General features: G+C 36.4%; 1 protein-coding gene across 4 annotated transcripts in view; it reads left to right on the top strand.

Moving 5' to 3' along the window:
- The first annotated feature begins 61 nt into the window (after positions 1-61).
- XRN1 (5'-3' exoribonuclease 1) overlaps positions 62-23,533 on the top strand; it is a 103,041-nt gene continuing 79,569 nt past the window's right edge. For 2 of the 4 annotated variants that reach the window (XM_038571104.1, XM_038571103.1), the window contains exons 1-12: positions 64-265; positions 9,719-9,951; positions 14,076-14,173; positions 15,568-15,677; positions 15,770-15,880; positions 17,176-17,258; positions 19,532-19,619; positions 19,704-19,872; positions 20,649-20,716; positions 21,007-21,144; positions 22,870-22,936; positions 23,142-23,247. In XM_038571104.1, the coding sequence (XP_038427032.1) occupies positions 191-265; positions 9,719-9,951; positions 14,076-14,173; positions 15,568-15,677; positions 15,770-15,880; positions 17,176-17,258; positions 19,532-19,619; positions 19,704-19,872; positions 20,649-20,716; positions 21,007-21,144; positions 22,870-22,936; positions 23,142-23,247 (1,346 nt within the window). In that variant the 5' untranslated portion in view covers positions 64-190. Of the gene's footprint in view, positions 266-9,718; positions 9,952-14,075; positions 14,174-15,567; positions 15,678-15,769; positions 15,881-17,175; positions 17,259-19,531; positions 19,620-19,703; positions 19,873-20,648; positions 20,717-21,006; positions 21,145-22,869; positions 22,937-23,141; positions 23,248-23,533 lie in introns of all 4 variants that reach the window. The other 2 variants (XM_038571105.1, XR_005377104.1) reach the window with 2 other exon arrangements.

The raw sequence follows: 23,533 nt of genomic DNA, 5'->3' as shown, positions 1-23,533 counted from the left end.
CGCCGGGATTAGAGCCCCGCCCCGGCGGTGCGGCCTCCAGCCGGCCGCTCTAGGCCCGGCGAGCGCTCTCTATGGTCGGGCGGGCGGTGTGTTGTCATCCGCGGAGCGACGGCCGGAGGCGGCGGCGTAGGCCCCGGCGGGGCGTTTGGTTTCGGTTTGGCCCTGACTGGAATTAGCGTTGACGGTCGAAATGGGAGTCCCCAAGTTTTACCGATGGATCTCGGAGCGGTATCCCTGCCTCAGTGAAGTGGTGAAAGAGCATCAGGTGGGTGAGCGCGGGGCCAGCGGCTCGGGGGCCGAGGACCCGGGGCCCCGCAGCCCTCCCTCCACCCTGGGACGGGGCTCCACAGCCTCCTCTCTGCCCGCCGTCTGCGGGGTGACCGGCGGCCGGAGGGCGGGGGAAGGTTGAGGAGAGCCGGGTGATCTGAATGAGGGCGACGGCGTGGGTTTGGTTTGTGCGCAGAGGCGCGGGGATGGCGGCCGTTCTGACAGCTCCGCTGCGGCTCGGGGCCTTCCGGGGTCCTGAAACCGAGTCCTGCGGCGGCCGCTTCCGTGAAGTCTCCGCTCCCCTGCCCGGGGAGCCGCGTCCTCCCCAGAGAGGCGGCGGCGCCGGAGCGGGCGCTCGGAGTCCCCTCCCCCCGGCCCCCGGGAAGCGGCCGGTCCACGTACAAACGGTGATGAGCGCCTCCGCAGTCGAGTCACCTTGTTTACTTTCCCTCCTCGGGACCTGCATCCCGCTCCACCTCCAGCGCCGAGAGTGTTTGACACGGCCGATGGTTCACATTCATGGTACCTTTTGTTACTCATTTTCGATTATCCCAGAGGTCGGACGAATCCCGCTTTCCAAAAGAAGCAGAAATACACTTGGACGGGCAGGGGCAGTTATCTGGAGGCTTCAGTGTGCGAGTGTGCTTGTGTGCGTGTGTGTGCGTGTGCATGTGCACGGGAGAGGGAGGAAGAAAAAGAGAAATGGATTGCTAGAGCACTAACACTAATAATAATAATACCTGGTGTGTAATCCGGGATGTGATAATATTCCAATGCAAGGATTCCAAAAATGTTTATATATTGGAACTGTGGAAAGAAATAACAGGCAGTTCTCTATTAGGTAAACTAGACTTTGGGTGATAACGTTAGTGTTTGTCACGTTGAATGATTTTGGTAGGTAGATCTCTAGTCCATTTTACATTTTGCAGGGCAAAAAAAGTTGTGATATTTGTATAGCCAATGAATCCGTTGTGATGGGTAACATTTTATTGGTCAGGGGAAATAATCTAGCCAACACCATCATGCTGTTTGTTAAATTATGGTTTAATCTTTTAAAAAGTACAGTGAGCGTGAAGATAGGATTAAACTTCCAGAAGGGATACTTTGTTGTTGGATCCCAATCAGATTCGGTAAATGAAGAAAAGCTTACCAAAAATTCCAGAACAGTAGATTATTTTTCATTTATTTGAGTCAGATTTAGGAAGATATTTCTTCCCAGAGAAGAGAGTAAAATAAATAAATAAATAAATAAAAATAAAAATGAAAAAAAGGTTACTACTACATTGCAGACATAGACATCAGCTTTGGGTTTGCCTAGGTCATTCATTCAACAAAAGTCTGAGTACCTGCCATGTATCAGTCACTTTATCTCCAAAGAGGAAAAAATGTGATTGTTATTTGGAATGGCTTGATAACATAATATTTGTTCATTGATATTTTTACTCTGTACTCTTCAGTGCAGAATTTGGTTGGATGAAACTGTCCTGGCTTCTCACCATCCTGAGGAGGTTTTTTGTTTTGTTTTGGTTTACTGAAGAACAAAAATAGCCTCTTTAAGGCAAAAGGGATAGGTTTAAAACTTGGCTTATCAAAGTGCTGTCCTTCAAAAATATTTGATTCATGTGTTTAACAACAACAGCAAAGAAAGCAAATGTCATAAAGGGTTACCAGCTACTCTCTTGAGCAGTATTTAAAAGCTAGTAAGCCAAAGTAAGTCACAGTGATTTATTTTTTTAATTAATTTATTTATTTATTTGGCAGAGAGACAAAATCAGAGAGCACAAGCAAGGGGAATGGCAGAGGGAGAAGGAAAAGTTAGCTTACCCGCAGAGCAGGGAACCCGACACGGTGCTCCATCCCTGGACCCTATATCATGACCCCAGCTGAAGGCAGACACCCAACCAGCCGAACCACCCAACCACCCCAGTCACAGTGATTTAAAAACTAGTCCTAGAAGGAAGGGATTGGAGGAAGAATAGGTTGTGGGAAGATGGTGGTGGTAAAGACAACAGCATTGTTTTTTGGTCTTTCTGAATCCTCACATAAAAACAGAGCAACTAGATAGCAAAGTTTGAAATCCAAAGAACATTTATGACAAAACCATGTAACACTGTATCCCTGTGAATCCCCAAATACAAGTAGGTGGGGACAAACTACCAATAGCCTCTAGACCCAGTTGGTGTTGGCATCCCTGCAAGAGGAAAAAGGAAGCAATGGGGCAATATCTGATGGACCTGAGAACAGGATAACTGCAGATTATTCACAAAAAGACTGTAGGCCAATTATATAGCAGTATATGTAAGTAAGGGGCTTTAAAGGGCAAGAATAGTCAGCCTCCTATGAATTCTCATAAGTGACTTGCCAAGACATTGTTCTGAGATAGATATAGTAAAGGATAAAACAGATATGCTCCCTATTCAAGAGCAATGGAAATGTTAGCTTGTGTTTCCTTCTGTACAATCTGTAGCAAAATGCATAGAAGATTGGCTTTAAAAGTGCAGGCACTGGTGTAACCATGTGAATGGACTTAACACTGTTGAACTGTACACTTAAAAATGGTCAAGATGGCAAATTTTGTTATGTATATTTTACCACTGTGGTAAAATGCAGGCATCAGAGTACGCATTATGAAAAGGTACAATATCGCTCCAAGGAGGCCAGAATTGTTCAGAGGGTGGAGGGTTACATATTAAAGTGCCACAGTGCATAAACAGACAGTTTAGCTGTGGTAATAAAATTCCATTGGAGTAAGAAAAAAACAAATCTGAAGAACTACCTGCAAGAGGGACAATAATGACAGAAGGTTAAGAAATACTGCTCCACAGCAGTTCTGCTTGGTTTCCAGTTTAGCTCCAACACTTACCTTACTAGCTATTGGTGAGTAACTTAATCATTTTGTGACTCAATTTTCTCAGCTACAAAATGGAGATAATAATTCTAGGATTGCTATGCTTAAGTAAGTGAATGCACATACAGTTGGCTTTGAAAAATTAGGAGCACCGACCTCCCACACAGTCAAAAATCCAAGTATAACTTTGACTCCCCCAAAACTTAACTGCTATTACTAGTGTTGACTGGAAGCCTTACTGATAAGATAAACATCTAATTAACACATATTTTGTATGTTATATGTATTGTATATTGTATTCTTACAATAAAGTAAGCTAGAGAAAAGAAAATATTAAGAAAATTATAGGAAAATACATTGACAGTACCGTATTGTATTTATTGAAAAAAATCCACATGTAAGTGGACCCATGCAGTTCAAACCTATGTTCAAGGGTCAACTGTAAAGCATTTAAATCTGTATAGTTTATGGCAAGTGCTTAACAGATCTTAGCTGTTATTATATTATTATTGTTATTATTATTATATTTTGAGAGAGAGACAGTACTTGTAAGCAAGCTAGGGGAAAGGGGGAGAGAGAGAGAGAATGGGAAGCAGGCTCCATGCCTGGAGGCATGGAGCAGGGCTAGATCTCACAACCCTGAGATCCTGACCTGAGCTGAAATCAAGACTTGGATGCTTAACTGACTGAGCCACCCAGGCACCCCAGATCTTAACTATTACAATAGTGCTGTACTAGATTGTAATCACAAAGAGAACTGCATATGCTCTAAGAGTTTGTAATCTTAGTTGTATGACCTTTGTTTTACAAAGGCCAAGTTTTCATCAGATATATATGTTCCTCATTACAATATCATCTCTACTTTTGTGGTACATAATAGGTCTTCAGTGAATAGTTATTGAGTGAAGGAATTTATTAACCATAGCATATTATTATAACATATAAAGAATCATAGTATGTAAAAACATTGCATATAAAAATATGCATAGTATATGTAGTATGCTTTAAAGCATGCTTGTTAAGGGGGTGCCTGGATGATTCACTTGGTTAAGTGTCCAACTCTTGATTTCAACTCAGGTCATGATCTCAAGGTTGTGAGAGTGAGCTCTGTGCTGGGCATGGAGCCTGTTTAAGATTCTCTCTCTCCCTCTACCCCTCTAAAATAAAATAAATAAAACATGCATGTTAAAAAATGAATTGAAGCAATAAAATCTTGGGATTCAGATAAATAGGATTAAAGGACTGTGACAGGGATCCCTGGGTGGCGCAGCAGTTTGGCGCCTGCCTTTGGCCTAGGGCGCGATCCTGGACACCCGGGATCGAATCCCACGTCAGGCTCCCGGTGCATGGAGCCTGCTTCTCCCTCTGCCTGTGTCTCTGCCTCTCTCTCTCTCTGTGTGTGACTATCATAAATAAATAAAAATTTAAAAAAAAAAGGACTGTGACAAAAGAATTGGTCACAGCTCTCTTAAACAGTCAAATATATATTGTCTTTTTGAAAAAGACATTTTGCAGCCACACTAAGTAGGATACAAAGTTACACTAACAAAAAGAAACTACTGTTTTGAGAAAATTAGATACTAAAATGTTAATACTTAACCACAATTTAAAGCAGTGAGAATGCAGATTCAAAGTGTTAAAGCCTGCATGTGCTTTCACATTCAGTAAAGGGAGAGCTTAACTTTTTATTGATTATTAAATATTTTTATTTGCAACTTTGTGTCAGATAGTGTGCCAAGAGTTCTAAACATGACCAGATACTTAAGTGTAATAATGTCGGTCCTTTTCTGCTACATCAGAGACTTTACTTTTGAGGAACTCACAGTTTAGCAGGAAAAGACAGACATTACACTTAAGCATCCAACAAAAATATATAGAGCATGTAATATATGTACCTGGCATTCTTGTATACCTTGGGAACACAAAAACAGGATATGACATAGAGAAAAGAGCATTATGTCCCCTTGGGTAAGTACAGAAAAACTTCTAGACAAAGATACCTGAGCTGGGTCTTGAAAGCTGAGTCAAAATCTGCAAGATCAGTGGAAGAAAAAGCATAAAGGAAAGAAAAGCATTTCAGGAAGTAGTAGCAGTGTCTGTAGAGTCACAGAGGTTTGGAGCAGCCCAGCACATTTAGGGCTCTCAAAGTAATGTACTGTCTGTAGTTAGCTTGTAGACTATATGTTGTTAAAGGAATGAATATGGAATTGATGGGAGAGGTAACAGCCAAATCATACAGAACCTTTTATGGCATTAAGGGTTTATAGTATCATACAGCTTTAAGTATAGAAGCAACATGATCAGATTATGTATTAGAAAAATGGCTAACTGGGCAGCCTGGGTGGCTCAGAGGTTTGGCGCCGCCTTCGGCCCAGGGCGTGAACCTGGAGACCTGGGATCGAGTCCCACGTCGGGCTCCCTGCATGGAGCCTTCCCTCTGCTTGTGTCTCTGCCTCTCTCTCATAAATAAATAAAATCTTTAAAAAAAAGAAAGAAAAGAAAAGAAAAGAAAAATGGCTAAGATGTGGTGGGAGAGAAAATGAAGCAAGCAGTCTAGTTGGAAAACTGAGGGCTTGAACTCAGGCAGGAAATCTGGGGATTGGAGAAAATAATGAGATTGACTAGCACAATGGGAATGGTTAGGAGGGTAAGATTCTAGAGACATTTTGGAAGTTAAATTAAAAAAAAAAAAACCTAAGTGAGTAATTAGATACGGAGATTGAGGACAGGTAAAAATATAAAATAACATCAGAATTTCTAATTTACAGAGGTCATAACTCAGTATTATGCATTTAGGGTCCCCCCCCCCATTTTTATGTAAATCCCAGTTAGTTAACAGTGTAATAGTAGCTTCAGGTGTAGAGTTTAGTGATTTGTCACTTACGTTCAACACCTGGTGCTCATCCTAACCTTGCTGTCCTTAATCCCCTTCCCCTATTGAACCAACACCCCCGCCCCGCGCATGTCCCCTCTAGCAATCCTGCGTTTGTTATCTATAGTTAAAAGTCTCTTTCTCTGTTTGTCTCTCTCCTTTTTTGTTTTGTTTTGTTTTTTTTTTCCCCCAATAATATGTATTTGTGAAGGAGCAAGATTCTATTGAATGTTCTCATTTTCTTCACTGAATTAGACAGTGGTTATTCAGTCATTCTGTATTTTACTTACTAATCTGAAACCTAAGAGAATTTTAAAAATTTCTCTTCTAAAAGGACAATTACAGGTTTTTTTCAGATTATAAAGGTATGTGCTCATTGTGTAAAAATTAATATAACCCAGAAAGATGTAAAAGTTGTTATATTGTCCAAAGGAAAATAAGAAACAACTGAAATTTCATCATTGAGAGTTAACCAGTAACATCTTGTTTCCATGTACTCTTGACCTTTATATGCAGATACACATGTAGATATTTTCTATAAATGGGATAATATGACTGCTGTTTTATAGTCTGCTTTTATCATTTGACCATTTGTATTATACACAATATCTACTGTCAAATAAGAATGTATATCATAATTTGTAATAGCTATGTAGTATTCCATTGTGTAGATGTACCATCATCAGTTTTCTATTCTTAGGCTTTTTTTTTTTTTAAGATTCTATTTATTTATTCATGAGAGACACAGAGAGAAAGAGAGGCAGAGATATAGGCAGAAGGAGAAGCAGGCTCCCCGCAGGAAGTCCAATGTGGGACTTGATCCCAGGACGACGACCCAAGCCAAAGGCAGACACTCTACCACTGAGCCACCCAGGCGTCCCTTATTAGGCATTTTTATTTCATTTTTTACCTTTTCTAAACAGTACTTCCATTAATATTCTTGTGTTTATATGTCCACATTTCTGATTATTTCTCAGAATAAGTTTCCTGCAGTAGAAATCCTGGTCAGAGATGTACATGCTTCAAATTTTGACATATATTTTCATATTAGTTACACCAGTTTATAGTCCCATCACACTACTGGGAGTGAATGCCATCTCTCTCTTTTCTAGCTCTGGGATTTTCCTCTTCTGTAAATAGGGAATCTAAATATTTCTCTTTAAAGTTATCATAATTTAGTGAAATAATGAATAATAAATGTTTGGCCCAATGTTTGGTACTTAACGAGTGCTTAGTAAATGCCGACTGTTACTTTTAATGATATATGATATATCCATTTCCCCAAAACCTTGCCAATAACTGGGTAACATCATTTTTTTTAATCTTTGCTAACATGAGGGGGGAAATGATATATTATTTTAATTTGAAATTTGAGCATGTTGAACTTTTTTTCATATGCTTATCAGACTTTTGTCTCTTTTTTGAGTCGCTGTGCATTTTCCATGCTTACTTAAAATTTGCTCTTTTTCTTATTTTTGAGGATTTTATGTATATGAGAATGTTGACTTTATTTCTAATTTGCAAGTATTTCCCTGCATTTTGTCATTTTCAGTTAAACCTGTTTTTAGCACTTTTTTTTTGACCCTACAGATGTAAAAAATAGATTGCCAACTTCATCATTTGTTTGGTTTGTGCAAAGGCTTTCCCCACCCTAAAAGTACTAAAATATTTGTATATAACGTTTTTACTTATATTTCTCACTTAAAAATTTTTTTTTTTTTTTTTATGATAGTCACAGAGAGAGAGAGTGAGGCAGAGACACAGGCAGAGGGAGAAGCAGGCTCCATGCACCGGGAGCCCGATGTGGGACTCGATCCCGGAGACCCGGGATCGCGCCCTGGGCCAAAGGCAGGCGCCAAACCACTGCGCCACCCAGGGATCCCTCTCACTTTAAAATTTTTAATCTCTTTCTGGAATTTATTGTGTTATAAGACGAGATACAGTTGTGTTTTATTTCCAAATAGTTAACTAGGTACCACATCCCCTTCTTTTACTGGTTTGAAATGCCTCTATATATACATATGGACTACTTATAAAATCTTTTATTTAAGCCTTTATAATTTTTAATCATATAAAGCAGATTTCCTTTATTTACTTTTCTTTTTTATATTCTTTCTTGCATATTTATTGTCCTAGGGAAACTGTAAAGTGCTCACCTTGAGATTTTGATTGAAGTTTTGAGAATTTTTGAAGCAAACAGTAAATCTTGAGTGTACTTTTAAAATCTCATGCTCACAATTGTAAGAATTACATTTGAGCCAATTACTCAATAAGAGCATTCACATTTTTTATGTCATGCCTGGTACAATCCTTTATAAATTGGCGTTTAATCAGTATGTTTTTATGGTGGTCATTGATTCTAAGGCCAAAACTTTACATTCCCCAAATTCAAGGGCATACCATTTTCTCAGTAGTAGGAGAATGTATCGTTTCTGTACATATGATAAAACTTGAAGCTTTTCAGAGATTCCCCTCATTAAGTTTATATAAGCTCATTAATATTTTTACATTTGAAAATTCAGAATTTTTTTTAGTTAGTATGAAAGCCAGACTACTCTAAAATTCTTTAATTATATTAGATATTACAACTATTAAGTTGTGCCCATTTCATTTCCTTGTTAGTGTATATTTGTTTCAGTAGTGTTCCCCTTACTTGCTCACATTCATTTATTTTTTTAAATTAATTTTTGACACTTTTTTTTTAAAGATTTTATTTATTCATGAGAGACACAGAGAGAGAGAGAGAGACAGAGACAGAGACATAGGCAGAGGGAGAAGCAGGCTCCATGCAGGGAGCCTGACCTAGGACTCGATCCTGGGTCTCCAGGATCATGCCCTGGCTGAAGGCGGAGCTAAACCACTGAGCCACCCAGGCTGCCTGCTCACAAACATTTAAATAAAGGGAAAATCAATGAGAGCCAGAGCCATGAAAGTCTTTTTTTTTTTTTTTTTTAAGAAATTTTGTTTATTTATGAGAGACAGAGAGAGAGGCAGAAACACAGGCAGAGGGAGAAGCAGGCTCCATGCAGAGGGAGCCTGATGTGGGACTTGACCCAGGACTCCAAGATCATGCCCTGGGCCAGAGGCAGGCGCTAAACCGCTGAGCCACCCAGGGATCCCTGAAAGTCTTTTTATAAAGAGTAATCACCTTAGCCAAAGTTTAGGAAATTTTTAATCCACATATCAAAAACAAGAAATCAGTTTTCCAAGTTTTCTAAATTATTTGGCATAATCTAAGTTTTCTAAATTAATATGACCAACTCAGTGACTCCGCTTCAGTGAAACCAAATATACACTCAGGCTTTAAATCATTTGTAAAATCTCTTAATGACCATGTACAAGCCTTTTAAATGGGCATCCTATTACCCATGTTAGAGGAAATTGAGGCTTTAAGAACTTGATGTCAAACTAATAGTTTGAGTCCCAAATGAACCAAGCACTTCATTTAGTATTTTCCCAGGTTATCTATCTTATTTTAAATAAGTAGATCATTTCCTGACAGTAAATTTGATCAATCTGTTGGGGCATCATATAGCCATATGTCTCCATCTTGCCAATTTCTCCTGTTCATTTTTTCTTTACTTTTTTTATTCAACTGTGATTATTTTCTCAATTTTTATATAATAAGAATGCCCCTATATCCTGCTTTTTATCAGCTGCTTTTCCCAGCTGCTTAAGTATCCATTGTTGATTATAGTAACAATCTTGATCATTTTTCTTTATTTTTTTAGATTCCTGAATTTGACAACTTGTACCTGGATATGAATGGAATCATACATCAGTGTTCCCATCCTAATGATGATGATGTTCACTTCAGAATTTCAGATGATAAAATCTTTACTGATATTTTTCACTACTTGGAGGTGTTATTTCGCATTATTAAACCTAGGAAAGTGTTCTTTATGGCTGTTGATGGTGTGGCTCCTCGAGCAAAAATGAACCAGCAGCGGGGGAGGCGTTTTAGGTAAAATATTTGTGGTTTATTTTAGAATACTATTTATTTATTGATTAAAGATTTTATTTATTTATTCATGAGACCTAGAGAGAGAGAGAGGCAGAGACACAGGCAGAGGGAGAAGCCAGCTCCATGCAGGGAGCCCGACGTGGGACTCGATCCCAGGTTTCCAGGATCAGGTCCTGGGCTGAAGGCGGCGCTAAACCACTGAGCCACCCAGGCTGCCCTAGAGTACTATTTAAATTAGTAAAATGTATTATTTTAAAGATAATTGACTTAGTGCACTGCATCTTCTGTTCAAATATCTTTTCTGCTTAAATTCCCCCAGAAATGGAAATAACTAATTACATCACATTTTATCAGTCAAGTATACAAATTAGTAATTCAAGTGAGGTCATTCTCAAAGCATGTGTTGGGCTGTTGTTACTGTTGTTCTATATCGCAAATTTTTCAAACTTCTCAGTAATTTGGAAATAGCGGTACAGTTGACGCTGGACACTTGAAATGTAAGGAGCACCAGTCTCCACATGGTCAAAAATTCACATATAACTCAATGCCCCAAAAACTTAACTACTGTTGACTAGAAGCCTTAGCAATAACATAATGCATATTTTGTATGTCATATGTATTATATACTATATTCTTACGGTAAAGTAAGCTTAGAGAAAAGAAAATGTTATTAAGAAAATCAGAAGGAAGAAAAAATAGATCTATAGTAATATACTGTATTTATTGAAAAAAAATCCACGTACAGGTGGACCCACTCAGTTCAAAGCTGGTTGTTCAAGGGTCAGCTGTAGTAGAGAAAGCTCCTCTAATAGTCTGCCCTGAACTAGAGAACTACAGAGTGAAATGAGAGGTTGTTCTAATGGAAACATTGACAATTTAATTCAACAAACATTTGTTGAATGCCCACACCCTGGGCTAGATGCTGACTCTGATTGAGCATGGGTCTAAATTGGATAGGTAGATAGGCAGGTGAGACTAGAGAGAAAGTGATTTGATGGAGTATGAGAGTAGAACTGAGTTAGGACACTTGAGGTATTACCAGCCCCAGTGTGTGAATTGGACAGTAGGAAAAGTAACAAGATGAGAAGAGATACATAGAGTTTTAAAGTCAAAATCCTGGGCCTGTGGAATAGTTCTAAAAAAACAATGAGATCCTGCTGTGTCCTGTATATGAGTAGGATAAGTAAAGTTAAGAGGGTTGTTAGAATTGATGGATAGAAACTCTGAGTCCAGTGTGTATGATGGGTTCTTAGAATAATGAATCCTTTCATCATGACAGCAGGTAAAGGAGTAGAAAAAGCACCTGTAAATCAAATATGGAAATCATCAAGGAAGGTGGAAGTGTACAGTGAAAAAGAGGAAAGAATGATAAAAAGTAGTGATTTAAATATCAAAAGAGAAAAGACACTGAAGGTATTGGAACAACTGTGAAATCTTTAAGGACAAGGACCATCTTTTACTAAAATTTAGATCCTCACATACCACCCAAACTTAATTAATTTGAATCTCTAAAAATTGGGCCCTGGAAACTGTTTTTACCACACTCCCCTGATATTTGTTAAACTAATTTGGGGGATCTACTGGGCCAGAAAATCTAGTGTTGAGAAAGGATTATATGAACCTACTCTATCAATCATTGTTCAGTTGCAGAAATAGAAGCCTGGCTATTTTAAGCAGAAGGGGATATAATACAAAGAACAAGGTGTTTATAAAAATTATTGCAAGAGCCAAAAGGATAGGAATTTAAGTGACCCTTCAAGAATGATTTTAGAACAGCACCACAGAACTGACCCACCAGTGGTGCTATTACTACATTCAGGAAGGTGAGCAGTTCAGAGGCTCCAAAATATTAGCTCCAAAAATACATCACTTTAAAGTTCAGCAGTCAAGAAGCCATCACTGAATCTGTTAGCTCCAGAGCCCGACTATAGGGCTCTGGCCTACACCTTGCTTCTCAGTACCTACAAAACTACTGAATATTGAGAGCTCTTCTACTATTGATGAAACACACAGCCCACAAACCCAGACTTCACCACACTTCCACCTTCCAAACCTTTATGGAAGCATCAAGCTGACAATATCTAAGTTATTATATCCAATCACCTGGCTGCAAGGAACCCTGAGACTTTACTTTTTAGCTTTCTAACCTCTCCAGTATCAGAAGACAAACTTAAGAGAATAGAATGGATATTGAGGGCCAATCGACCATAACCACAACCATTTACTAAATACTGTGCTGGCATTGAGTGTACCATATTTCCCTGAAATCCCGCAGTTAACTTTTTCTCCTTCTCCAAAGAGATTTTTTTTCCTCCATTCATAGTCTTTAATTGTAATCTTTCTGCATCTCTTACTTTTAAATCTGCTGCCGTCTGGCTCTTAATCCCTACCACTAAAACTTCCTTATAAGATTACAAATAGATGCCTTACGGCTAAATCTGAAGAATAATTCTCCCTGTATATTACTTCATTTATCTATAGTGTTTAACAATGTTGACCATTCTTTCTTGAACTTCCTTTCCTTGATCTTTTTTTTTTTTTTTTAAGATTTTATTTATGTATTCATGAAAGACCAGAGAGAGAGAGAAGGGCAGAGACACAGGCAGAGGGAGAAGCAGGCTCCATGCAGGGAGCCTGATGTGGGATTCGATCCCTGGTCTCCAGGATCAGGCCCTGGGCTGAAGGCGGCGCTAAGCTGCTGAACCACTCAGGCTGCCCCCTTTCCTTGATCTTTACGTGATGACACTCTCTTTGTCATCATGTTCTCTTCTCTTCTTCTGCCTTTTTCTTACATATTGATTTTTATTAAGGTTCTATCCTTGGTCCTGAGTGATCTTAACCAGTGGTATTAATTACTGTGTCTATACTGATGACTCCCAAATTTATCTTTCTGGTGGATCTCTCTCTCTCCAGAACACTTATATATCCAAATATCTCCTAAATGTCTCCTTTTGGATTCCACAGATACATTTCAGGTTTAATATGTTCAGAACTGAAGTTCATTTCAAAGCTACCTTCTGTTTCCTATTTCAGTGAATGACAACACCATGCAAATAGCTACAAGAAAAAATGGCTTCCTTTGGAGAAATTGCAAACAAGTTGATATCTTAAGAGTGTTATATTGAGGAGATTGGTAAGAGAGAGGTTACATATGAAAAAGAGTTTGTTTATCATAGAAATACAATTCCACAGGGCACAGTAGATAGAGCTAGTAGCAAGGCAGTAGGAAATATACATAAAGGAGAGCTTCCTAACTTAAATGCCAATGGCATACAGTGTGCCACAAATAGGTTCCAGAACAGGAATTGGGATACCTGTATTCAGACCTAGGTCTTTCTGACTCTAAAACTCATGTTCGGGCAGCCTGGGTGGCTCAGCAGTTTAGCGCCGCCTTCAGCCCAGGGCCTGATCCTGAAGACCCGGGATCGAGTCCCACATCAGACTCCCTGCATGGAGCTTGCTTCTCCCTCTGCCTGTGTCTTTGCCCCTCTCTCTCTCTCTCTTTCTCTCTCTCTCTGGCTCTCATGAATAAATAAATAAAATCTTAAAAAAAAATAAAACTCATGTTCTTTCTAGTAAATCCTATTGCCTCAAAAATGAGATGATTTTGGCAAATGATGTCATTAATATTATTAGTCTTTTATTTTAAATGTTTTTAGAGGAAACTCAAAGATAACCATTACAACTTTAAGTAATTTTTATATAATAATCTTAGATCATTTTAATAGTGTACTTCTTGTTTGATGTTATTATTAAACATAGACTATAGTATATATAATGAATCCCTAATGCTTAACTTTTGAGCTTGTTTGTAAAATTGATTTGTTATATACTTATAATAAGAAAAAAATTACTTTATAACTATTTATAATGTTCTCAGTTTTATATTGTTATAATACTCTACTTCTATAGTCCTTTCTCAGAAAAACTCAATTCTTTAATTAAAAATGACAATTCTGAGGCTCATCTTTATCAGTTACTATCAAAATTTGTATTATGTTTTGAACCTAAATTGATTAAGTAGCATTTTAGTTGCAAAAGCATCTAAATAACAGTTTACTTGATGGGAAGATCTGTACTTTTCCCCAGAAACCTTAAGATATTTTTTTTCCTTAACATTTAAGGTCGGCAAAGGAAGCGGAAGACAAAATTAAAAAAGCATTAGAAAAAGGAGAAACTCTTCCTACAGAGGCCAGATTTGATTCCAACTGCATTACACCAGGTAAATTCACTGAGAGAAAAAATCTGAGAGATTTTTTTTTTAAGATTTTATTTATATATCTGAGAGATAGAGAGCGAGATTGAGACCAAGCATATGCAGAGGGAAAGGGAGAAGCGGGTTCCCTGATGATCAACATGGGGCTGGATCCCAGGACCCCAGGATCATGACCTGAGCATAAGGCAGACACTTAACTGACTGAGCCACCCAGGTGCCCCAAATTCTGGGAGATTTAAATGTAAATGTAATTTTTTTTTCAAAAGTGTTTTGTTTTGGGGTTTTGTGTTTTTGTTTTTGTTTTTTTCCCTAGCCTCTACTTATTTCGTCCTTAAGATTCCACTTGCTGTTTTCTCGTATTGTGTGTCCTCAGGAGATGTTTTGGTCACCTTGATTATAAGTGCTCCTATGAAGATCCACTCTGGGGATTTACAGATGTCAATAAGAGTATTTGTGGACAGGACTCTCCCAGATGCACAGAACTCCAAACCTAGAAGGATCTTACAAGATCCATCCTACTCCCACCATTTATTTGTATGAACACTGACCCAGTGAGGTTGTGGCTCACCCAGATTCAGTGTGTTCTTTCAGGATAGGGAACCTATTCTCCTAGTCCAGGACACTTACTATTGCATTTCTTAAAGGCAGTTAAAAATTCTATGACTTTAATGAATTTATCAGTATTATAAGTTTAATTTAACTTTGTATGCAGGCAACAAACTCTATACTTTTTAGAGCTTTGTCTACTATCATTATAAACCTTTACTTTGAAAAACAATCTTAAAATCTTACTTACTCATGGATTTTTCACTAACTGTGGTATTTGTCTTTCATTTAAGTGCCTTTATCATATATTGCTTAATTTAATAACCAATTTTATCCTAATTGTGGTTTAAGACTGCATTGCCATTGACTCTTGACCATTTGGACTTCCTGGAATGTAATCATTATAGACTCAGTTTCCAGGATAACAATAATTTTCCAGGTAAAGAGTAGTAATAATAATAATAGTTGTGGTGATTAGCAATCTGATTAAAGCTGCATGCCTTTAAAAAAAAAAATGAGAATCCAGCAAAGGAAATAGAAGATTGAATTTCATTAGAGAGTTGAAACTGCCCTGGTGTGAAAATATGTGAAGGCATAGCTTGAGGCAGTAGTAACATTTCTTGACTTACCTATGTGACATTAACTTCATTTTAGGGTAAGCAGTGAAATGAGAAACAGTTGTAATATTTGCTAGAGAAAGGTACAAAATTACTTGCTATTCAGGATAAGCATAAGGGGTTTTGACTTCCTTTAGAGATCTTATATCTAAGACACTCAGATCCAATTTCATGTTGTCCTTGGGAACTCTTTTATGTCTCTCTCAGATTAAACTTTTTAAAACTTTTTATTTATAGGGACTGAATTCATGGCCAGGTTACATGAACATCTGAAGTATTTTGTAAATATGAAAATTTCTACAGATAAGTCGTGGCAAGGAGTTACCATCTACTTCTCAGGCCATGAGGTTATTATCTTTTTTTATTTAAAGAGATTTTTAAAAATGTAATGTTCTAAAGCATAGCATTATTACCACATTTTTTTTAAACGTATATTTAGACTCCCGGAGAAGGAGAGCATAAAATCATGGAATTTATCAGATCCGAGAAAGCAAAGCCAGATCATGATCCAAACACCAGACATTGTCTTTATGGTTTAGATGCTGACTTGGTAGGTATAATGTTTATTATTATTATAACCTTATGCCATTGTAGTTAAATATCTAAGAGACTTACATAAGGAGCTTTCTGGCTGTGGAGATAAATATTGGAGACATAATAAAGATTGCTACTTCTGTTATTAGCAGGGTTCTAAAACAGTTGGAAAATGAACTCTTGCCATAGTTTATGATCAGTGGATCTCTATAGTCTTCACACTTGACTGATCCTAGGGCTTTGAATATTCTGCCAAGATCAGGGTAGAGGGTACTTTTACCTTCATGCTTGATATATAACTTAATAATGCTTGATTTGCTAATTCCATGACCCAAATAACTTTACTATGCTTTTTTTAACTTTTTACTATGGAAATTTTCAAGCATAAAGTAGAGAAGATAATATAATGAGTCTTCCTCTTCCTATGTCCTTTATCCAATTTAAATAATTTTTTACTTTAATCCACCTTAATTAATTTTCATTTTCTTATTCCTAACCATCTGTCGTCTCCTTTCTCCTATTCCCCTTGACTCTTGAAGTATATCCCATTGTATTGTTTAATCTGTAAGTATTTCATAATGTTTCTCTAAAAGAGAAAGGTTGTTTAAAAAAAAAGAAACATAATGCCATTATCCTACATAAAACAAAAATTAACAATCACTGTTTAATATACAAATAACCATTTAGTATTCTCATTTCCCTAATTTGTTTCATAAGTGTTTCATCTTATTTTATTTGAATCAAGATTGAAATAAAATAAACAATATATTTTGCAACTGGTTGATATGTCTTACCAGACTATTTTACTTACTTCGGGCGTTAAAATACTATATGAGAAAATTAAATGAAAATGCCCTTTTCCAGTTTTTTTTTTTTTTTTTTTTTTTTTTTATTTTTTTTTATTTTCACATACTAGAGGTATTCTAGCCCCCAAAAGAGTCCTACATTCCTTTATCATGGAAAAGCTACAGTCCTTAATTTCTTACCTACTCCCTCCTGGCAAGTGGAAAAGTGTGAAAACCAAGAGGGAGACTTAGGAGAGGGGATGGTGGTGTGGGGAGAGTAGCAGTTATTAGACTCATGTGACTCTAAGGTAAACATTTTTTCTTAGAAAAGTGCACTTACGTTACCCCATTCATAACCTATAAGGGGATCACATTTTGATATTTGTATGTTTAATGTGCTATTAAATTGTTTTTATTAAATAAGCATGTGTTTTTCTTATATAGACATTTTTTATTTGGTTGCTTTTATGAACCTCATACTATAAAAAATTAGAGAATAGAAACATTTTTTAATCATTTTCAACAGATTATGCTTGGATTGACAAGTCACGAGACACATTTCTCTCTTTTAAGAGAAGAGGTTCGGTTTGGTGGCAAAAAAACACAAAGGTAAATCATACTGCAAATATATATTAGAAGAAAGAACAGCAATTAAATTAAGAATAGTAATCACTTAACAGAAAAAATGATCTTAGTTCTTTGCTCCATGATGCTAATTATAGTATATAGTATAAAGTAAGGGCCAACTTCATTCTTTACATGTGGATATCCAGTTTTCCCAAAACCACTTGTTGAAAAGAATAGCTCTTCCTCATTGAATGGTCTTGGCACCTTGGTTGAAAATTGCTTGACATATATGCAAGGGTTTATTTCTGGGCTCTGTATTCTGTTTGACTGATCTTTATGTTGTTTTTATGTCAGTACCACAGTATTTTGACTACTGAAGCTTTATAGTAAGCTTTGAAATAAAAAGGAGTGAGACCTCCATCTCTGTTCTCCTTTTTCAGGATTATTTTGGCTATTTGCAGTCTCATGAAATTAATAATTTTTAGGATGGATTTTTTGTTTTTGTAGAAAATATTACTGGAATTTTGATAGGGATGGCACTGAATCTGTAGATTCTATTGGGTACTATTTACAGATTGATAATAAGTCTCCCAATTCATTAATATACGATATTTTCCATTTATTATGTCTATTTTAATTTTTTTCAGCAGCATTTTATAGTTTTAGTGTATATATCTTTTGCCAGCTTTTTTTTTCTTGTTTTCCCTTTTATTTAAAAAAAATTTTTTTAAAGTGTTTATTTATAAAAAAAAAAAAGAGTTTATTTATTTATTCATGAAAGACACACGGAGAGAGAGGCAGAGACATAGGCAGAGGGAGAAGCAGGCTCCTTGTAAGGAGCCCGATGTGGAACTTGATCCTGGATCCTGGGATCATGCTCTGAGCCAAAGGCAGACGCTCAACCACTGAGCCACTCAGGCGCCCCTAAAAAATTTTTTTTAATGTAGTCACCATGCTGTACCTTAATTATATCTCCAGGACTTACTTATCTTATAATGGAAAGTTTGCACCTTTTGGCCACCTTCACCCATTTTGCCCAAACCGTCACTCCCCGACCTTTGGGAACGATCTGTCTGTTCTCTGCATCTAGAAGTTTGTTTTTTTGCCTCTTTGGTTTTTCGCCTCTTGTTTTTTTTTTCTTTTGCCTCCTTGGTCAAGTTTATTCCTGTGTTTTACTCTTTTGGATGGTATTCTGAATGGGATAATTTCTTTTTTGGATTATTTGTTGGTGGTATATAGAAACACAGCTGATTTTTGTGTGTTGATCTTGCATCCTGCAGTTATACTGAATTCAGTTTTTGGCTCTAGTAGCTTTTTGTGGATTCTATGGGACTTTCTGTATATGGAATCATGGCATCTGTAAATAGAGATAGTTTGGGGTTTTTGTTTTTGTTTTTTGTTTTGTTTTTTTCAATTTGTATGCCTCTTATTTCTTTGCTTGCCTAATTACCCTGGCTAGGACTTCAAGTACAATATTGAATAGCTATAGTAAAAATGGGCATCCTTGTCTTTATTCCTGACCTTAGGAGGAAAGCCATCAGCCTTCCACCATCAATATATTAGATGTGGGTTTTTCATAAATTCCCTTTTTCATATTAAGGCAACTCCCTCCTATCCCTACTTGGCTGAGTACTTTTATCATGGAAGGGTATTGAATTTGACAAATATTTTCTTTGCTAGTTGATTATACGGTGTTTTTCCTTTGTTTATTAATGTGATCTATTACATTGATTTATTTTCTTATGTTGAGCCATCCTTGTATTCCTGGGCTAAATCCACTTGCTCATGGTATATAATTCCTTTAAAATGCTGCTGTCAATTTATATTCTTACTTCTGGTTAAACTTGGAGTATTGGCTAATAGCTAGGAATATAGACCCCTAAACCATGCCAGGGAAAGATAAGAGGAAAGAAGTGATGGTGCCTCACCATTGAATCCTGAGACTGTACTGCAGTAGGTGGAAAAGTATATATACTCACTTATCTATGAGTATGCTTTCTGCTGGCAGCCAACCTTAAATGGGCCAGATCCCACTTGTTTCTTATATCTGTTATATTTTATTTAGGCTTTCCTAATTCTGAGAATTTTTCCACAGAAAGCATAATGCAGACCAATTATTTTGAACTTTATGTTACATCTATTATAATTATACTTTTGTCTTTACACTACCCTGCAGCTTTCATATAAATTACATGCCTGGATTATCAGAATTAATTATCTGCTAATGATAAGTTTTATTTTAATTTTTGCTGCATTTTTAAGCTTGAACCTTAAAAATGTAATTAACTCTGTGTTGATAATCTGACTGATTACAGGGTATGCGCACCAGAAGAAACCACATTTCACCTCCTACACTTGTCTTTAATGAGAGAGTATATTGACTATGAGTTTTCAGAATTGAAAGTAAGTATTAATATAGCTGTGGACCAAAGATGTGTTAGCAGGAAGTTCCATATGATTTGATTTTTTTTCTCCGTTTTGCTGTAGGCCAAGATCACTTTTAAATATGATATTGAAAGGATAATAGATGATTGGATTTTGATGGGATTTCTTGTTGGCAATGATTTTATCCCTCATCTACCTCATTTACATATTAATCATGATGCACTGCCTCTTCTTTATGGAACATATATTACCATCCTGCCAGAACTTGGTGGTAAGAAAAGTTTAATATTCATTGGATGCTACTTTAATTTAGCACTCAGTTAACCCTAAAAATTTCACTCCATTTATTAGATTATTGCATGCACAACTACAGTAGGAAAAGAATTGGAGATTTCTTTTGGTCAAAGGCACCAAGCTCGAGGGTTGTAATTTTCAGTGGTTTGCAAGCAAAGAAAATGACAAGAGTTAAGCAGCTTCGTTTATTGGTATCTAACTAATCTCTGCCTTTTATTGTTTAAGAAAGCCAGCAGAAGTTGTTGGTTTCCCTTAGCTCCTTTCATTTTAAAACATAGAAGTTCATTTTTCTGAATGGATCGGTATCAGAATATTTAATATAAGGGAAAGATTTTTCAATTAAAGTGAGAAATTGATAAATGGTAGTGAATACTGAACAAAACAAACAGCAGAATAGCAGTGCATTAGTTCACCTAAAAGTTAATATATCAAATGAATAATCTGGATAGATTGTAGAACATATTTAATTAATTGTTATCACATGTTAGAAATGTGAGAGGAAAAAAAAAAAGAAATGTGAGAGGATTGTTATATGAACCTGGAATTTTTATTTTGCTTTAATTCTTACATGTTTTATATTATAGTGACATCATGTTCATAGAAACTAGAGCCAATTATAAAGCCCAACACTGATTGTTTTTTCTTGATTATTAGAGTACCAACATTCAATATTTTGTAAAAAAGAATTTTGTAGAACTGTTTAGAAAAAATAGTGTCAGCTTTTAGTACAAATTTAGATTTTGTTCCTTTTAGGTTATATTAATGAAAGTGGGCATCTCAACTTACCTCGATTTGAGAAATACCTTGTGAAACTATCAGACGTAAGTAACTAGATATTTTTATTTTCTTGTCCCAGGGTAGCTATAAATGGGCAGAAACCAATTATATCAGAAGAAAAAGTTTTGGTACTTTTACATCAACTGATCCTTCTGTATAATTTCACCTAAATTACTTTTATTTTTATTTGCTTTTTATTTTTGATTTTCAGCCCATAAGAGAGTAACATTCTTTGATTTCTTATGCCCTAGAAGTAGCAACTGTTAAAAGTTTGGTTTCTATTCTTCCAGACATACTTAAATTATTTTTAATGAATTTAAATATTTTTGTACAGTTTGATCGGGAACACTTCAGTGAAGTTTTTGTGGACCTAAAGTGGTTTGAAAGCAAAGTTGGTAACAAGTACCTCAATGAAGCAGCAGGTGTAGCAGCAGAAGAAGCCAGGAACTACAAGGAAAAGAAGAAGTCAAAGGTGTCCATTTTTTTAGGTGTTCTTTCATTTTTCTAGCTGTAAAGTGAAACTGATATTCCTTGTTCCTCATTTCCCTCTTGTGATTTTTGGAGTTGCCTCATTTCATTTTCATTTCTTATTTTCTTCTATTGAACATTTGAAAAAAATTTTTTTTGTTTCTTCTCTGTTAGATCCTGTTACTTAAAGCTGATTTTTAAAAATCAGCTTCTTATTTTTATCCTAGAAGAAAAGCATTGTGTTTTCATCCTATTAATAAGTGTAGAAAATCTTCTAAATATAAGAACCTAGAAAATTAATTATCTTTTGTAAAATATGTCTACTTCTAACATTTAATATTGAGATAGCAATTAGACCTGTGGTTTTTCTTCAGAAATAATTTATATAAGGCACCCCGGGTGGCTCAGTGGTTTAGTGCTGCCTTCAGCCCAGGGCATGATCCTGGAGTCCGGGATCGACTTACACGTCGGGCTCCCTGCATGGAGCCTGTTTTTCCCTCTGCCTGTGTCTCTGCTTCTCTCTCTCTCTCTCTCTCTCTCTTTCTCTGTCTCCCATAAATAAATAAAATCTTTAAAAAATAATAATTTATATATAAAGTCATTTATGAAATACAGCTATAGGCTAGTTTAAGAGTAAGTAATAGCACAATAGCTAATAAATGCTAGGTGCTCAATAAATAAATAGTAGAATCAGAATATGCTAGTACCCTACGAAATATCACTAATGAGCTCTAAAGAATGTCTTGTATGTGTTAACTTGGGAAATAGACCTTTTCTGAAATTTTCCTCAGCTTATTTGTAATTATTGGGTTCAGATAAAATTGAGGAATTTTCTATACTCTCCTTGCTATATTGGTTCTTTTTAGGTTCAAAGCTAGTAACTCTTGCTCCATGAAGGGCATTTATGCTGATTTTCATTAGAGTAGTCCTTCTAATTGATTAGTTTTTCTCAGTGAAACTAAGGAGCAGTCCGTCTACATTCTTCTTTGTTTTTTCTCTTATAGAAACAGGCTCAGCAACTTTTTAGGAATCTATACTTTACTCACAAAACTTACACATCAGTAATCCCTGGCTCCACCCGTCTTAGCCCAGTCCTTAAGCTTCACAAGTCTTCAGGCATATGTAGTTACTGTTAGAGATACTGGCAAAATGAGGGAAACTAGAGGAAGAGCCGAAGCACAGGAAGTTAGCAAAGACCCTAGTTTGGATGAACAAAGGGAAATGGGGATAAGGGAGTAGGAAGAACTAAGTCACTGTCGATAGATAGGCAATCAGAAAATAGAGGAAAGAAAAGTTGAGATCACAAGGGAGGAAAAGCAGATGGGCAGGATATAAAGAATGTGATGAGATGGGATAAATATAGAAAAGCAAATGCATTGCATGAGAGAAAAAATTTAGAAGTAGAGAATAGAAAACATGTAATGTTTGTAACCTTTGGATTCAATCATGAACAAATAGATTATATTAACACAATAGATGAGAAATACCTATTACATATTTTAGAGCAGCCTAAATGTTAAGTTCTGCATAATAAAGATTTAGAAAAGAAGTGCTACAAAACCGAAAACATTTATACAGTACTTGAGGATTATTTTTTGAATGAACTTTTACAGTGTTGTCACTTAAGGATCATTCAGTCCTTTGTAGTATTTTTTAAATATCCCAGTTCAATGTCTTACTTTGAAATGTATCTTTGCATTAATTTTATATTGATTTATAATTTTTGTAGGGCCAGGAAAATGCCATATGTTGGGCTGCTTTAGACAAAAATGGAGAAGAAGTGGTAACTTCTAAGGGTGAGTACAAACTCTATTCGTTGTGTTATTTTTTTGACAGAATAGTCATTGTATCTTTCCTTAGTAAGCACTGATTTAATAATATTAGATGGAACAGATTTCTGTGTTAGTTTATAAGCATCTGCTTTGATATGTATTTATCAAAGAGATAGGTGGAAAAACAAAATATTTGTAATTGTCAGCCACTTTCTGACCTTTTTTCCAGATAATTTAGAAGATGAGACTGAAGATGATGACCTGTTTGAAACTGAGTTTAGACAATATAAAAGAACATACTACATGACGAAGATGGGAGTTGATGTAGTATCTGAGTACGTTTTTAACCAATGCTTTAACTTTTTTATTTTTAAAGATTTTGTTTATTTATTCATGAGAGACAGAGAGAGGCAGAGACATAGGCAGAGAAGAGAAGCAGGCTCCATGAAGGGAGCCTGATGTGGGACTCAATTCTGGGACTCCAGGATCATGCCCTGAGCCGAAGACAGACGCTTAACTGCTGAGCTACCCAGGCATTCTGCTTTTACTTTAAAATAGAAAAAAATAGATTTTTTAGATTTAAATCTAAAATTAGATTTTTTTTTTTTAAGATTTTATTTA

The sequence above is a fragment of the Canis lupus genome, chromosome 23, assembly GCF_011100685.1.
Source record: "Canis lupus familiaris isolate Mischka breed German Shepherd chromosome 23, alternate assembly UU_Cfam_GSD_1.0, whole genome shotgun sequence".
In the NCBI taxonomy this organism is placed as follows: domain Eukaryota; kingdom Metazoa; phylum Chordata; class Mammalia; order Carnivora; family Canidae; genus Canis; species Canis lupus.
This window is presented reverse-complemented; position numbering and strand designations above follow the sequence as displayed.